The 16,648-nt window shown below is 37.5% G+C and overlaps 1 protein-coding gene across 2 annotated transcripts in view; it reads left to right on the forward strand.

Moving 5' to 3' along the window:
• Window positions 1-2,653: 2,653 nt before the first annotated feature.
• Window positions 2,654-16,648, forward strand: part of zgc:110158 (uncharacterized protein LOC553590 homolog) — a 75,006-nt gene continuing 61,011 nt past the window's right edge. Inside the window, exons 1-3 of one of the 2 annotated variants that reach the window (XM_051916343.1) lie at window positions 2,654-2,995; window positions 12,744-12,816; window positions 16,317-16,378. In XM_051916343.1, coding sequence (XP_051772303.1) covers window positions 2,940-2,995; window positions 12,744-12,816; window positions 16,317-16,378 — 191 coding nt within the window. In that variant the 5' untranslated portion in view covers window positions 2,654-2,939. The remainder of the gene's footprint in view (window positions 2,996-12,743; window positions 12,817-16,316; window positions 16,379-16,648) is intronic. The other variant, XM_051916333.1, reaches the window with a different exon arrangement.

The following is a 16,648-nucleotide window of genomic DNA, read 5'->3' on the forward strand; positions in this document are numbered from 1 at the left end:
ATTACATTTCATGATTAGAAACAGAAGACATTAAATGCCTTTTCAAGCACGCTTATTTGAATTTAAAGACCTTTTTTTAATATAAAACATTCAAGGATAGATTTTGTGTTTGTTTGGGGTCTGTTAGTACAGATTGTTGTGGTTCTGCTGCAGAGGTGGAGAATGCAGGTATTTGCTATTCTCAGAGTGTCTCGGCTCTCTCCATCTCCCTCGCCCTCCATCTTTTGCATTCCCTCTATCTCCACCTTACCCTCCATCTCTCTCTCTCTCTCTTCTTTCACCCTCCGTCTCTCTCCCTTGCCCTCCGTCTCTCTCTCGCTCTCTCTCATCGGGAGACGCCTGTGGAATATAGTCATCAACATGAATTTTTTTCCGTTCTCTGGAAAAGGCAAACCCTACAAACATGCAGTCAGCTGTGCAGTGGCTCTGTCTTTCCCACAATAAAAAACAGCATGAAAACATCACCTCAGCTCTGGCATTCCACCCTTCAAAGTCTTAAAGGGACACTGAAGCAAGTCATTCATATCTAACAGGTAGATGTATATTATCCAACATGTCGGCCAGCAGACGTACTGGTATTTAAAGATGAAGTTGCCAGAGCTGAACATGACTCAGCCATGCCTCATGAACCGCAGGAGGAGGCCGGAGAGTGTGGAAGAACATTCTGGATAAACATCACTTGTGTAATGGAGACGATGTGGTTAGTTGTCCTACACTGGTGTCCTTGTTGACCTAGTGTCATTATGCGCCCTATACATGCTGTAAATCAGAACCTGACGAATGCATTTCAAAATACAAGTCACTTTTTGGAAGTTTAAATAAGATGTGTGTAGATAGGAGGAAATGCTTAATTTAATTGATTAATTCTTCATGAATAAATTTAAAGGGATAGTTCACTGAAAAATGAAAAGTTGCTGTTAATTTACTCACCCTTGTTATAGATGTATCAGATATAATGTAGATGATTCATATAATGGAAGTCAATGGGTGCCGTCACTTTGAGATAAAAAAAAAAAAAAAAAAACATATACAGGCAAAACAAAATTAATACCCACGTCTCCTGGCGATACATTGAGGTCTTGTGAAGCAAAGTGCAAGAAACTGAACATTATTTACAACATAATTACCTGTAATCCACAGCCTCGGCAAACAGTCGCACGTTCACGACAGTCTGGAGCGCGAGCTTCCTGTCGCATAATGACAGATGTTGTTTTTTGACTCTTAAAGTGACGGTAGCCATTGACTTGCGTTTGACAAATCACCAAGGACCACGGTTTCAACTAAAAATATTCTTTACTATTCAACTGAAGAAAAAAATTCACCTACATCTGGAAATTTTTGGGTGAACTATCCCTTTAAAGGGCCAGTAGGCTTTAGTTACATCACGATTCGCTACTTTCTAGACATCTGCGGATGATATTGTGAGAGGGAAATTTTAAAGCGGACCTAAAATGCCCCTTTTCACAAGATGTAATATAAGTCTCTGGTGTCTCCAGAATGTGTCTGTGAAGTTTCAGCTCAAAATACCCCACAGATCATTTATTATAGCTTGTTAAATTTGCCCCTATTTGGGTTTGAGCAAAAACACACCATTTTTGTGTGTGTCCCTTTAAATGCAAATGAGCTGCTGCTCCCGGCCCCCTTTCCAGAAGAGGGCGGAGCTTTAACAGCTCGCGCTTCGGTCGCTCAACAACAACAAAGCTGGAGAATCTCACGCAGCCAAAATGAGGATTGTCAGTAACGGTGTTCAGCCTTACATTGTTCAAACCGGAGTCGACACTGATGGAGAGACTCAGGAAGAAGTTACAACATTTAGGACATTTCTGAATGGTTAGTGGATAAATTTATGTAGTTGCTGTGGAGTTGATTCAACTCATCCACTAGCATGTGTCGTCATGTTAATCTTTTGTGCAAATCCAGTGTTGAATTGACCCTCGTTTGTGAATCAGTCCGGCGTAAAATGACGGCATGACAACAACACTCTACTACAACAACTCTTCCTCTTCTCTAAAGCAGCCCAACATGGCCACACCCCCTTTGTTGTGTGTTCTCGGGGGCGGGGTTTATGTAAATTTTGGGGTTTGTGATGTCACTAACCCAGGAAGAAGCTCGTTGTAGTTCCTACCAGCCATTAAAAAGCGATTTCTGTAAAATAAAATATCTCTCTTTGCATTGAACTTTGAGCGTTGTAACTTTGCAGATGTTGTTCATGATCAAATGAACAACATCATCAACCACTCCTTTAATTCCAGAAACCATTTGATTAGACAATAATCTTCATAGTGCAAGATGATGAATAATAATATTTTGGTTAATTTTCCCGGAATTTAAAAAATAAATAATAAAACCATTTTAAATGTGTATTTCTGCTAACAGTCGTGGTCTAAAAGAAACTCTTCAATTTGATATTTCGAGGTCTTTAAATGAATATCAAGTAAACAAAAAATACAAAAAATAAAGGAAAAAAACTTGATTACCATGAGTGAACATTACAAATAAAGATCAACATGAGATGGCCTCTTCTTTTGTCAAATAAATATATTTATTTTTGAAACATTTCAAATCCTATTGATAATCCCAATATCAATATCTAGTATTAGTGCTCTGCATATGACATGTTTTAGTTTCCAGTGAAGTTTGATTTACACAGGTCTAGACAGCACAACAATCCGCTGCTTCCCCTTTAAGGAGCCCCTCCTCTTCTCCACAGCAGCGGGAGGAAGAGAATAATCCTGGAACAGCGATTGAAAAAAAAAAAATCCACCAGTAGACTGTTTCAAGTTCCCCCAGTAGAAACTGTGCCTGATTTGTGGCCAATGCTGGAGATGTACGAAAAGGGAGGAAAACACTAAGCGGGTAGCTATGGAGATAGACCGTTTTCCTGGCCGCTTCCTTTGACAGGTGTTGAGTAGGTTAAAAGTCTTCAAACAGAGTCCACCATGTACGCCAAAGGGAAAGGAGCTGTCGTTCCATCCGATAGTCAAGCCAGAGAGAAGTAAGTGGATTTGTGCCTTGTGTCACATATAGAGTAAAACATGCACGCTCTCTGATGCTCTGCACTGAAGTAGTTTGTTTGCAGGTTCCGTGCATTGTTCATGTGTGTGTTTTTCTTTATGCACGCTGCTCGAGCTTGCTTTAAAGTAACTTTGTAATGCATTCAGGCAGTATTAATTGTAGCATGCAGATGCAGAGTTTAAATGAATGCATGATGTAGATGCTCAGATGCTTCTTGTGCACGAGACACACAGAAGTCCCAAGATCTCGTCTTTGATGAGCAGAACCATGTTAGACTGTGCAAACTAGTGTAATGAAACAGAGATGGTTTTTGACATGGTAGAAGTTTATAGTCAGTTTAAAACACACAGAGTTGCTCTTATTCATTGATCATAGCTCCACTTTAAGTTTTAAAAATTCTCTATTTTCTTAAACTTTTGTCTTAAATATATAAGCTAGGGCCTGTATTTTGTGGCAAGAAATCCAAGTTATGATGCTTTGTGCATATTATGTGTGTGGTGTAGTTTAAACATGCTTCCCAAAATCATTGAAAAGCTTCTATGGGGATGTTTATAGTATAGGCTTTCTGAAATATATAAGGGTCTTATTGGAGACTAATGTGTTTAATTGTCTACATGATGCATTCAAAAGAACTCTCTCTATGAAATGACTTTTAGAAATCCTCATCTGGTAATTATGAATGGATGGAAAGGTCATGGATAAGTCATGGAAATGCAGGAACCGTATATAAACGAAAACAGTCTTATATCTGAGTTTTATCTAATTCCAAACCTTTCCTGGTTTGTCCAAAAGTTTCTTTTAGTTCGGCATGTGTTATAATTCAGTGATGGCTGATAAGTGTCCATGGGTCAAGACATTTAGATGTCCACATCAAGAGAAATTTACAATGCATTAAATGCAAGTAAAATGTCTACTTTTAAAGTTTTGGGAGAATAAAATGTCAAAATGTGGGTGAAATAATGTTCCACACTTATATTTATGTAAAAATTGAAACAACATACTTATTCTGACCTGTACGTATTAAAATATATAAAAGAATAAGTGAGTATACTATATTTTATTGCATTTAAAATGTTTGCTGACGAATGGGCAAAACCTAGAATAGTGGCAAAGTTTAAAAATGTAAAATTACAAGTAATTAGCATTTGGGGTTCAAGTAATTAGTCTTTAATACGGCATAAATAGATTTGTTGTTGTAAATTTCCCTGACAAGATTGTTACACTGAATGATATTTTCTGTAAATCATGGTAAAAATGTATGATATTTAATTTTTGCTCAGAAAACAAACAAACAAATTAACCAGGACCCATTCTGATGTACTGAAAAACAACAACTATTCAGAGCTGTATGACTCTTACTGTTTTGATGCTTGAAAACCCTTTTTCGTCTTTGACCCTCACATGGCGATGTTGTTCTCGTACTAGGACTAGTTTCTTGGCTCTGCACCTGTGGTCAGCTTCAATTGTTCAGTTCTTTGCTGATAGTGACCACTCATAATTATGAGATGTTTCATGGCTTTTGCATGTCCAGAAATGGCTTGAATGAATGATTCACCTTAGCATACATAATTCCAGCTGAATTGATTGTGTCCTCAGTAGTGGAGAGTTTCTATACTCAGTGTAAAGTGTGGCAGAGCATTAAAACACTATGAAAAACAGATCCATTGAAAGTGCATCGTCTCTGGCCAAAAGAGCAGATGGATCCTCAGTTTGGCAGCGTTGACGCGAGGATGCGGCGCTTTGGTTTTTCGTCAGAAAACTTTTTAGGAACTTGTCATTTTCGCTCTTTTCTCTTGTCTCGTGCATCTGAATAATTGATGGGAGGGTTGAAAACATGATTTTCTAACAGTGCTTTTGTAGGACGGTTATGTGTGATTCGTTCATGTTTAAAGATGGTTTTATCAGAGAGCCTCAGGCGAGATGTCAGGTGTGCTCAAGGCATACATTTGGCAGATTTCTTTGATGTGATGAGAGCAGAACGTTTATTTAGTTTTTATATTAGTTTTTAGTATTTTAGGGTTGCCAAAGTTAATGCACTACTAGTATCAATTAAAATGCTTAACTGTGTTGAATGTAGCGATGCACGGTATACGGTCACCATATCGGTATCAGCCGATATATGTTCATATTTAATGTTATCGTTATCAGCTTTGATAAGAAAATTTAGCCAATATATATCGGCTGATATAGACTACATAATATTATAATGAGAACATTATAATTGTGTGCTTGGGACATGGCTTTTAATGGTGAGACTTGTTTTTGTAATCAGGCTCTCAAAAACTATATAAAAATTTAGATTTAGATTTATCAACCAATATATCGGTTATCGGCTTTCAAACGTAATGAATTATCGGTATTGACTAAAATTTGAGACTTTTGTTTTTGTAATCAGGCTCTCAAAAATTATATAAAAATTTAGATTTAGATTTATCAGTCAATATATCGGTTATCGGCTTTCAAATATAAAGAATTATCGGTTATTGTATCGGCCGAAATTGGTGCAACCAAATCATTGAAAAGTTTGGGGTCAGTAAGAATATTTTAATGTTTTTGATCAAAACAACAGTTAAAAACTTTTTCGTTTCATTAACTGGAAATGTTTTCATTTAATTTTTACTTGCAATCATAACACTGTTTCTGAAGTCATATAATAGCTTTATGCGAATCATTTTTCAAATCATATAATTCATTAAACTCTCGTATATATGCCACAGTTTTCATGACGTCTGATCACCAGACAGACACGAAACCCATGACGCTGACATCCAACCTGCGGTGAACTATTGTTTAATGGCCCTTTTTCCTTCTCTTAGAGGAAGGGGGAAAAGGACTATGAAAGTAGTATTTCACACCTGGCTTTGTATTGTAGGCCAAGCAATCTGACCTGTGTTTAATGTTCCCAGCGCGCTCGAGACTCCACACAGCGCTACAGGGAGTCACGGTGAGGCTATTTTGCAGATGTACCGTAGCAGTACAGTAACATCAGCTCTTTTTACCTCAAACACACCTATACTTCAACATCACTGGAGTTAGCTCTTCTGAGTTAGCGCCTCGATTGGCAAGGCTTTGTCCCAGAGGGAGACTGTAGATCTGGAAAACAAGGGTAAGGGGCTGAGAGACTCGTGGGTTGTCCGTCTGGGCATTCCCTCCAGCAGACCTCTTTTCGGCTTTTGAACAAGGCGGCTGAGCTTTAAGACGGCGTGCTGCAGGCTCCTGTGACGAGGTCTCTACCACCCCTCCCCATCTCCATAATGTGCTTCTTTATATGTCCCATGCTCCTCTGGAGAGATTCTGCTGATCAGGTTTGCATACATTAACACCTGCTCTCAGTCATTTGAATATGAGAGAGACTGGTGTATGAAGACAGATGCATTTGAATGGTTTAAGTGTTAGGGATGCACAATATATCGGCCACCATATCGGTATCGGCCGATATATGTTCATTTTTAATGTTATCGTTATCAGCCTGATAAGAAAATTTGGCCGATATATTAAAGCTAATAAATAATGGATTATTTCCTTCAGCTGAGACATTTCAGATGCACACTGTCTTCCATTATGGTTTTGAATTGCTTGAAATATGATTGAAATCACTTCAAAAAGGAAAATACAGTTAAGTACAACATACAGCACAAGTCTGTCATATAGACTACATAATATTATAATGAGAACATTACAATTGTGTGCTTGGGACATGGCTTTTAATGGTGAGACTTGTTTTTTGTAATCAGACTCTCAAACTATATACAAAAATTTAGATTTAGATTTATTGGCTAATATATCGGTTATCGGCTTTCAAATATAAAGAATTATCGGTTACCGGTATCGGCCAAAATTTTCATTTCAGTGCATCCCTATTAATTATTAAATAGAATATAATTCTTTTTTTGTTTTAGAGGTACCTGCTAAAGCAAGTATCACTATTACTATTGCTCGTACCTTTCAAATGGAGATTTAATATTCAAGAATTACGAAACTTCAGCACATAACGTTTCTCACACCGTTTGTGCTTCGAACATGAACCTCAAATTATGCGGCTTGTTCAAAGTGACTTAAAGTGTTTTCAGACCTGTAGATCGTTTGCTTTGTTCTGAAACAGGACTTAATTTGTTACAATGTAGCATTTTCTTCTTGGTTCGGTTCGCTTTCACAGGGCAACATTTCAAAGAGTACCAAAATGTGTTTATGCAAGTCACATGTGAGTAAAAGTGTCCTCTTATTGGTCAGTTTCATTTGTGTCATATTCATCAAGATGGATGCCCCCCCCCTTCAATGAAAATCAGTAATGTGAAATATGGACCCCCACTGAATTTCATTGTATGGACAAAAGTAGTTGAAACTTTCTTTAAAATATTTTCTTTTGCATTTTGCAGAAGAAAGTTAAGGGTGTGTTCACGCTTGTAGAAACTCTTTTTTTTTTTTTTTGTCCTTTTTAGAGTCGCATCTTGTGACATCATGTCCTGTTTTTGGTTTGTTTACATGTCTTTGGTCTGTGTTGCATTCATATTTCATTCAAACTGCACCAGAGTTCATTTGAAAGAGGACCAAGACCCATTTTTTTCAGCGGTCTCGGTCCCCTTATTGGGGCGTTCACACTTCTTCAAAAGGAACCGCACTAACAGAACAATCGCACCAGAGTTCGTTTTAATCAAACTATACCTGCCAAGTGTGAACACAACCTAAAAGAAATAAAGTCATTTTTGGGTGAAGTATCCTTCTAACTTAACCACATGGCATCCACCCATAACACCTGAACAACAGCATAGATACATACTTTTATTTTGGAAAAACATTCACATCATCTTAGCATCCACATTGCAACGTGCTAAAAACATTCATAACACCTGAAAGGGATAGCTCACCCAAAAATGAAAATGATCCCATGATTTACTCACCCTCAAGCCATCCTAGGTGTAGACTTGCTCGAACATAAAACATAGATCTGTTTGAGGTTGTTGTGAAGAATGTACTTGTTAGCGGCTGAAATTGCTGTGATTAACTTATCTAATGAACTTGATGTAATTTATTTTGGCCGTATCCCAGCGTTGCTTGTAGTGTCTGTTCTCTCAGCCGGGCCAGACGCTTCGTCTTGCCCGCACCTCAGGGTTGCGTCCCATCAGCTGGAATTCCCATCCCTCAGACGGGACCTGTGGAATCCAGAGGTCCTGTTCTTGGCTCTCACACTCCATGTTCCTGACAGCTCTACACAAGGTGCTCCTTGAAGACGCAGTTGAATGAATGTGTTTAATAATGCATCAGGGCCAGGTGCTGGTACCCTGTACCAAAGCTCACAGTACCCCTCTTCACCCAGATCACATGGGCCTCCCTGCCATGAAATTTTTATCAGCCCACTCCTGGGAATCCACATTTTGATCTGGATCATCTCGCGCTCCCTCATACTTGAGCAGATGGCGGCCGCTAGATGTTTTCTTCAAGCCCAGAGGTCGAACCCTTTTGGCGTTCCTGAACTCTTGCTTATGGTGAGAGAGGCAGAGAGCTAAATGACTAGCAAATTGCAAAGTGGAACAGTTTTCTTGACTAAATTGGTCAGTCGGAGACACGTAACTGCTTTTTTTTTTTTTTTTTTTTTTTTTGCCCCAAATGAATGAGACTCGTAGTTTATTTCATAACCAATAAATATCTGGATATTATTATGATGCACAGCTGTTTTCAGAGGCTTATATGCTTTCTTGCACTTTAAGTTCATTTGAGTTTTGATTTAATGCACTTCTACAGAGAAAATGCCATGGTAGAATTATATCCCACGTGTTTTTTGTTTATTCTTGCAGTGGGTACATAGTAGAGATGCACCGGTCGACCAGCCATAAATTAGTCTGGACGTTTTTGTTTCAAACACACGATCGGCTTTTAGTTTTATTTTGGCTGATCTCTATTCCGGACTTGCACACATATTGCCTCTAATTGCAAATGGCTACTATTTTTGTTTATGGACAGTTTTGCTGTTATAGGGCAAGTAAATTTGCTTGTAAAAGAATCTGAATCGGACATGAAAAATCATCACTAGTACATTGAGCTAAGATGGATGCCATATTTAATTTTATACAAATGCCAATGTCAGTGAGGGACGGACATACTGTATGTTCAATTGTTCATACTGTTGTGTACTTTGTTTACATTGCAAACATATCTTTTTCTGAAAATTTCCATTGGACGAGGCTGAAAGGTTGTGATATGTGACGCCAATGTATAGACGGTTCATCTGAATGGACTGTCCTTTACAGCCTTGTTTACATTCATGTAAAATTAAATATGGCATTTTCCCTGACTAAGGTCTTCAGCGGAGCTTGAACGAGTGTCATGGGTGCCGTTCAAATTCAGACAAGGTTTTGAAATGTATAGTGATATTCATTGGAATAGTTTTAGCTAAATAAGTAGGCAAATTATGCCACGATTCGAAAACTGAAAAATTTAGAGCCAGTTTTTTTTTTTTTTTTAAGCAGTTTGATGTTGGCTTTTTTCCCCCTAGTTTATGTAGAATAACCTAGACCTTTCTGACTATCAGTTCTGAATTTTAGCTTCTGTACGTAGTCTGTCATAGGGGTGTGCGATATGGCAAAACATCATATCATGATTTTTTTCAGGCAGGATCACGATCCATGGTCTTATCACAATTATTATTAGTGATGCATGATATATCGGCCACCATATCGGTACTGGCCGATATATGTTTCATATCATTATATATATCAGCCGATATATTAAAGCTGATAAATAATGGATTATTTCCTTCAGCTGAGACACTTCAGATGTTCACTGTCCTCCATTATGATTTTGAATTGTTTAAAATATGATAGAAATCACTTCAAAAAGGAAAATACAGTTAAGTGCAACGTACAGCGCACGTCTGTCATATAGACTACATAATATTATAATGAGAACATTATAATGTGTTTTGGGACATGGCTTTTAATAGTGAAACTTTTGTTTTGTAATCAGGCGCTCAAAAATTATATAAAAATGTTAATTTAGATTTATCAGGCAATATATCGGTTATCGGCTTTCAAATATAAAGAATTATCGGTTATCGGTATCGGCCAAAATGTTCATATCGGTGCATCCCTTAATTTATACTGTATTTTATACACTATATTTTAGTTTTCAGGGAATTTAGTTTGGCTGTGCTGCTCAGTAACTTGCAAAATAGTCTTAAAAACCAACATGAAGAAGAATCTTGATAAGATCGGGCATTGTGAAAGCTGTGATATGATATTTTTGCCATATCACCCACACATACTTCTGTTTGTTTTGCCTATCACATGAACTGAAAAGTCTTGCTTAATTTTAAAACCTCACGAGTGGATATAGCTGACTTGCTAATTCAGTAGATCCTTCCTTTGTGGCAATAAAGCTTTAGATGGACTTTGTTTGAACCTCTCATCCACAGTTTTATGGTCGTCGTTGACTGTCTCTCGGTGGGAGGCATTGTCATTCTGCTCACTCTCCCGCGCCAGTGATGGAGCGCTGGATCTCCTCCCTGTCTTTCATATCCAGCTTTATCACAGTCATTGACTGGCTGATCAGAGGAGCTCTCCTCAGCTATTTATGAGCCTGCCAGCCTGGATGCCTCCTTCCACCGACTCATTCACCTCCTCGCGCTTCCTGCTCCACACAAACACTCGCTTCTGCCTCTGTGTGAGAGAGAGCGCTCCATCAGATCAGTGTTCTCTATATACTATTATAGTTTTTATTAAAATATTTTGTATTTTCAGTTTTCGTTTTAAATTTTTTAGTAATTTTATAATGAGCTTTTGTCAGTTTTATTATTATTATCATTATTATTTAATATTGATATTTCGGTTTAATTTATTTTTATTTCAATTTTAGTTGTTATTCATTCCCGGGTTTTCTGCTTCAACTTCAACTTATTTTAGTTAGTTGGTAGGGATGCACCGATATGAAAATTTTTGCCAATACCGATAACCGATATTTTATATTTGAAAGCCGATAACCGATATATTGGCCGATAAATCTAAATTTTTATATAATGTTTGAGAGTCTGATTACAAAAACAGGTCTCACCATTAAAAGCCATGTCCCAAGCACACAATTATAATGTTCTCATTATAATATTATGTAGTCTATATGACAGACTTGCGCTGTATGTTGCACTTAACTGTATTTTCCTTTTTGAAGTGATTTCAATCATATTTCAAGCAATTCAAAACCATAATGGAAGACAGTGTGCATCTGAAGTGTCTCAGCTGAAGGAAATAATCCATTATTTATCAGCTTTGATATGTCGGCCAAATTTTCTTATCAGGCTGATAACGATAATATTAAAAATGAACATATATTGACCGATACCGATATGGTGGCCGATATATCGTGCATCAGTTGCCAAGATAATGTTTCTAATTTTCGTTTCGTTTAAGTTTGCCATATAATTTTTATATTTCATTTTTAGCTCTGTTTCAATTAAAATATTGAGCCGTGGCGCTCGTGGGTGACAAATTCGAATTTGGTTCGCAATGTTTTCTTTTTCCCATTTCCTGTTGTCAGTCTCACTGTAGCTATTCGTTAATGTGGAAAAGGGACAAAAAATTGTCAAAAATTTAAATTCTGTCATCATGTTACTCGTTCCCAAACCAGTATGACTTATTTTCTTCTGTAGAACATAAAAGAAGAATGTTTCAGCTGTTTTTATTCGTACAATGAAAGCCAATGGGGTCCAAAACACACCGGACCCCTTTGATTTTTATTGTATTTTGGGTGAACTATACCTTTAAGTTATCTTTTCTGTTTAAGTAGTGCTTAATTATACATAAAATAAGCAAATATGATATCTCTGTGTTGAAGAGTCAGATTTGGACATCAACACATGTCCATATGGAATAGCTCTGTTGTGAATGCCATCATCACCTTACCAGTGGTGGAAATAAATGTTTTTGCCCCAAATGTGCCGCATCCAGGCAAAAACCCTGTTTCTACCAAATTGTGCCCATCTCTCGATGTAATTTTGCCAGGAGAGCTATTTTCTCTCATGGCTGATGGAAGAGGAAAGGAAGGATCGGAGCGGAGGGATGGTATGTTTCAGCCCTGCGGTACACTGGGAGCTGGGTAATTGCTAGCCCAAGCGGCTAAACAACAGACATAATGGATACAGAAAATGACAAAAACACAAGAACCGCGATGGTGCCGTCTGATTGCCGTGACAACTCCAGCCATGCTTGCTTTGGCCGATCTTTTGGTTCTTTTCACGGAGTAAACGGACTGTGGAGATCGGATACGCAGACGCTGTGGTTGATGGGTTTTTGTGTGTACTTGTGTAATCAACAGTCTCTAGCAAGTTGTCTGTAGCCACTGATTTTCTTTCTGACACTTTTGAACAACATCCAAACTACAGTGACAGCAGCAGTCTGTAGCTCTGTTCTAAAACCTAGTGAGCTCCCTACATGAGCAGCTACCTACTGAGGGGCTGTACACACAGAGTGTGCTTTACTATGGATGATTTTTAACCGCAAAACGTGTTCTGAGCATGCTAACCTGTATGGAGCCTTTATGGGACGCTCTACATAGGCAGCTACACAGGCGATCTGCACTGAGAACTTGACTTGTAGTTGGTTTTCATAAAGTTTGATGTTAGCAAGTTTTATGAAAAATAGCCTATGTACTATATTTGTATTGATATTGTTCATTATTGAATGAAATTAAGTGTTCAACATCATACCGTGAATTATAATGCCTGTTTCTTTCTTCTCTTCTAGATTAGCTTTATACGTGTACGAGTACTTGTTGCATGTTGGGGCTCAGAAATCAGCACAGACCTTCCTTTCCGAGGTAAGACTATAATCTCTCTCACACACACACACACACACACGTTTTATGATAAGTGATATAGACTGCGAACAAATAGCAAAGTATTTAGTGGTCTTTATTATTTTAATCACAAATAACTGGTCAGGAAATTAGCAAGAATTTCACAAATACTGTAGATAAAGTAGCTTAGCACGCTACTAACTTTCAGACAGCTTTTTACAGAAAGAAGTTGTTCCACTCAATGTTGATGGCTTCAAACGGTTCACGAATAGTTGAAAAATGTCTCCCAGTTCGTTTAATGTGAGATCAAATATTCTCTATAGGGTTAAAATCTGGTCAAAACATAAGCCTGATGAACTTGTTCTCAAGACACTTCTTGTTTGTCTTTGCAGTTCGTTTCCAATACAAGTATTAGTATTCGTGTTTCTAATACTAAAATATAATTATTGTTGGGATTTATTGGATTTAAAGATAGATCACACACAAGTTTCATGAAAAGCAAGTCTTTGGGAACAACTAGAAACTATTTGGAAGTCAATAAGAACAGAGACTGTGGAAAAGTACATAAAAGCACTGCCAGCACGAATACAAGCTGTAATCAAGGCCAGAGGAGGCCATTCAAATAAAAATAAAATATATAATTTTTTTTTGGTTATTATGTGTGAATAAAGACTATTTAGTTGTTTCAGATTGTTATTTGCCTAATAAATGACAAGTTTTAAACAGGTTTTTGACAGATTGTCTCAATTTTCTCTTTATTATGACAGATGGAAAGGCATGTAATATGTAAAAGCTTACAATTTGCAATATATATTTGTATTTTGCAATCTGTCAAGCATTGCAATATACTTTTTCTTCTAATGTGGTGATATGGCATCACTTACAAGAGCATGTTTTCTATCAAGCTTGTTCTTTTCTGTAATGCTATAAAATCCAAATTGAATCCACTTGTTTGGTTTGAACTGGTCAGGATGTTGTGAGTCCACGCTGTAACATTTTTCAGGAATTTTCTTCATCCACATTTACTTTAGAATCCATTTAATTGTGTTGCTTGTTTAAGTAAATATCTTAAAATATTCAGATTAATAAGAACATTGACTCATCAATGTATTGATTGATCCTAAATATACTGAATTGTTTGCTTTTCCACATTTGTCTATGGACTCAGAATCTATGTGTGCACCAACCACGTGCAGAATTATTAATTACTTGTCATTAATTATCTAGTAATAGCTGTTTATGTTGGATTTTAGCTGCAGTGTGTTTGTGAACGGTCATTTCCGCTCATTGCTCTGTTACCCCAGGCTGTTTTTTCCGCCCTGTTGACTCGGCGGCATCTCTGCAGCATTGTTTCCCTGACTTTCTGCTGCACTTCTCAAAAGCACCGCAAGTTGGTCAGATGTTTATCGTGCCGTTTGGCAGCCCGACGAGGTGAAATTGACTGATAATGTGTTCTTAACCTTCAGACCTGCTTCGGTAATCCAGTTTCAGCTGCAGTGAACAAACCTATCCTCTCTATCCTCTTAGATTTTCTTTTTTTTTCTCTTCACCACATTTTCCTGTGTAATCATCCATATATAATTGTTATAATAGGCTAATTCTTTCCTCACACTTTCCACGGTCAGTTCAGGTCCCTCTACTCACCTATTACAAAGGGGAACGTTTCTTAAATACACCAAGATTATGGCCTTAATGAGAGTCGCCCTGGTCATTTCCACACAAGCAGAAGGGACGGAGAGTGAAAGTGAGCCCCGAGGACTGAGTGAAGTGTAGGAAAAACAGAAGCCATGATTAAGTTTTAGGGTCATGGCTCTAAGAACACTAACGCCTGCTGTAGGTCTCCACAATGGTAGATTGACCAGGATAAAGTGGAGTAAGGACGTTGGTTTCAAGTCATGTAGCAGTAGTCGTGTTTATGAGATGTGGGAAGGCATCAACATTGTAACTACCAGTTGGGAAACTTTGGATTTTCTTTGAGCTTTCATTTTCTGAGTTAAACAGTCATGGTTAAGGTTGCTCCGATCAGGATTTTTAGGACCGATTACCGATCACTGGAAGCATTATTGTCCGACACGGATTACCGAAATGAATAAAAAGCCAACTATTCTTAACAACAATTTATTTTAAGTATAAAAAAAAATTAAGAGATGAGAAAGTATCATGAATTGACAGCTCTTTATTTATTGGCAAGCAACATCCAACATATTCTCTTGGAGGAGATTAGGGACAGATTAACAAATACAGCACTCCTGTGAAATACAAATAAAAAGACAAAATAATCAAATGTAAAAACAACACTGCATGGTCTTAACTGTATAAATTAAATATAGATTTCTTAATCCTAATAAATCTACTAAAGAGCAGTGAGGGATTTTCTTAGGGATGCACAATATTTATCAGCCACCATATCGGTATCGGCCGATATATGTTCATTTTTAATGTTATCGTTATCGGCCCGATAAGAAAATTTGGCCGATATATTAAAGCCGATAAATAATGGATTATTTCCTTCAGCTGAGACACTTCAGATGCGCACCATCCTCCATTACGGTTTTGAATTGCTTGAAATATGATTGAAATCACTATAAAAATTTTTTGATTTAGATTAGTCAGCCAATATATCGGTTATCGGCTTTCAAATATATAGAATTATCGGTTATCTGTATCAGCCAAAGTTTGAGACTTTTGTTTTTGTAATCAGGCTCTCAAAAAATATATAAAAATTTTGATTCAGATTTATCGGCCAATATATCGGTTATCAGCTTTTAAATATAAAGAATTATCGGTTATCGGTATCGGCCAAAGTTTTTATATCAGTGCATCCCTAGATTTTCTCTGTCTTTTGTTGTTTGATTCACATTAATGACACAGACGGCAGCAGGTTTATTAGGCTGCTGTCACTTTAATACCGAATGCACGGATCCAATATACTGATACACATGCGACCTGTTTCTCAATTGTTTATGTTGAATTAAGACAAAACCGACAATGTTTAAGCGCATACCTATCAAGCGGGGCATTTTGACATTTATGTGTGTTTTTAACTGTTTAGGCGTGAATCCGAAGCTCAAAATTCACTTCTCCGTGTTCGACTCCGTCTCCATCATAAAGACGCTTGAGGAACAGTATCACTTTCACGGCTTATTGCAGTTTAAATAAGTCTTTATTATCAAGCACGTCCTGCAGTTCTGATGTATTAGTCCAAAAAAGAATGAAATTGCCCACTGAATCTTCTTATTCAGACCAAAATCTCATCAGAATTATGACTTGTATGTTGGGGCTTCCCAGCAGGACTTTCTTCTCTCCGCCTATAACGTGGAGTTCCGGTGTAGTAGAAGGATGGAATGAGGAAAACAAGTGTGATGCTGTGGTGGAAAAAAGCGGGATGATATATGGGATCTGGATTGGGTCAGGGACCAGTCTGCAGAACGTCTGACAGGAAAATGTTTTGCATGTTATCTACAATCTCACAACCCCTCTCTTTCTTTTTCTCCTTACTTTCCTCTCACTGCCTTTTGTAGATCCGATGGGAGAAGAACATTACGCTAGGGGAGCCCCCTGGATTCCTCCATTCATGGTGGTGGTAAGTCCAATACGTTTTCTTTATTTTGTGTGCAAAATAATAAGTATTTCGATATGGACAGATCATTTTCTTTATTATCAATGCTCTGATATGTTGTCTTAATCAGGCACATTGTATGCAAGTTGTTTTCCTTCTCAGAACTTGCTGAACGCACAAATGTTAAGAGAAAACCACAGCTCATCCGAACATATTTAGTAGTGCTTACTAAAACAAGCATCACTGTTACTATTACTCCGAGTTAGTTTGACCAAACCTCAAATGTCTTGTAAT

This window comes from Ctenopharyngodon idella, chromosome 2 (assembly GCF_019924925.1).
Source record: "Ctenopharyngodon idella isolate HZGC_01 chromosome 2, HZGC01, whole genome shotgun sequence".
Lineage (NCBI taxonomy): Eukaryota > Metazoa > Chordata > Actinopteri > Cypriniformes > Xenocyprididae > Ctenopharyngodon > Ctenopharyngodon idella.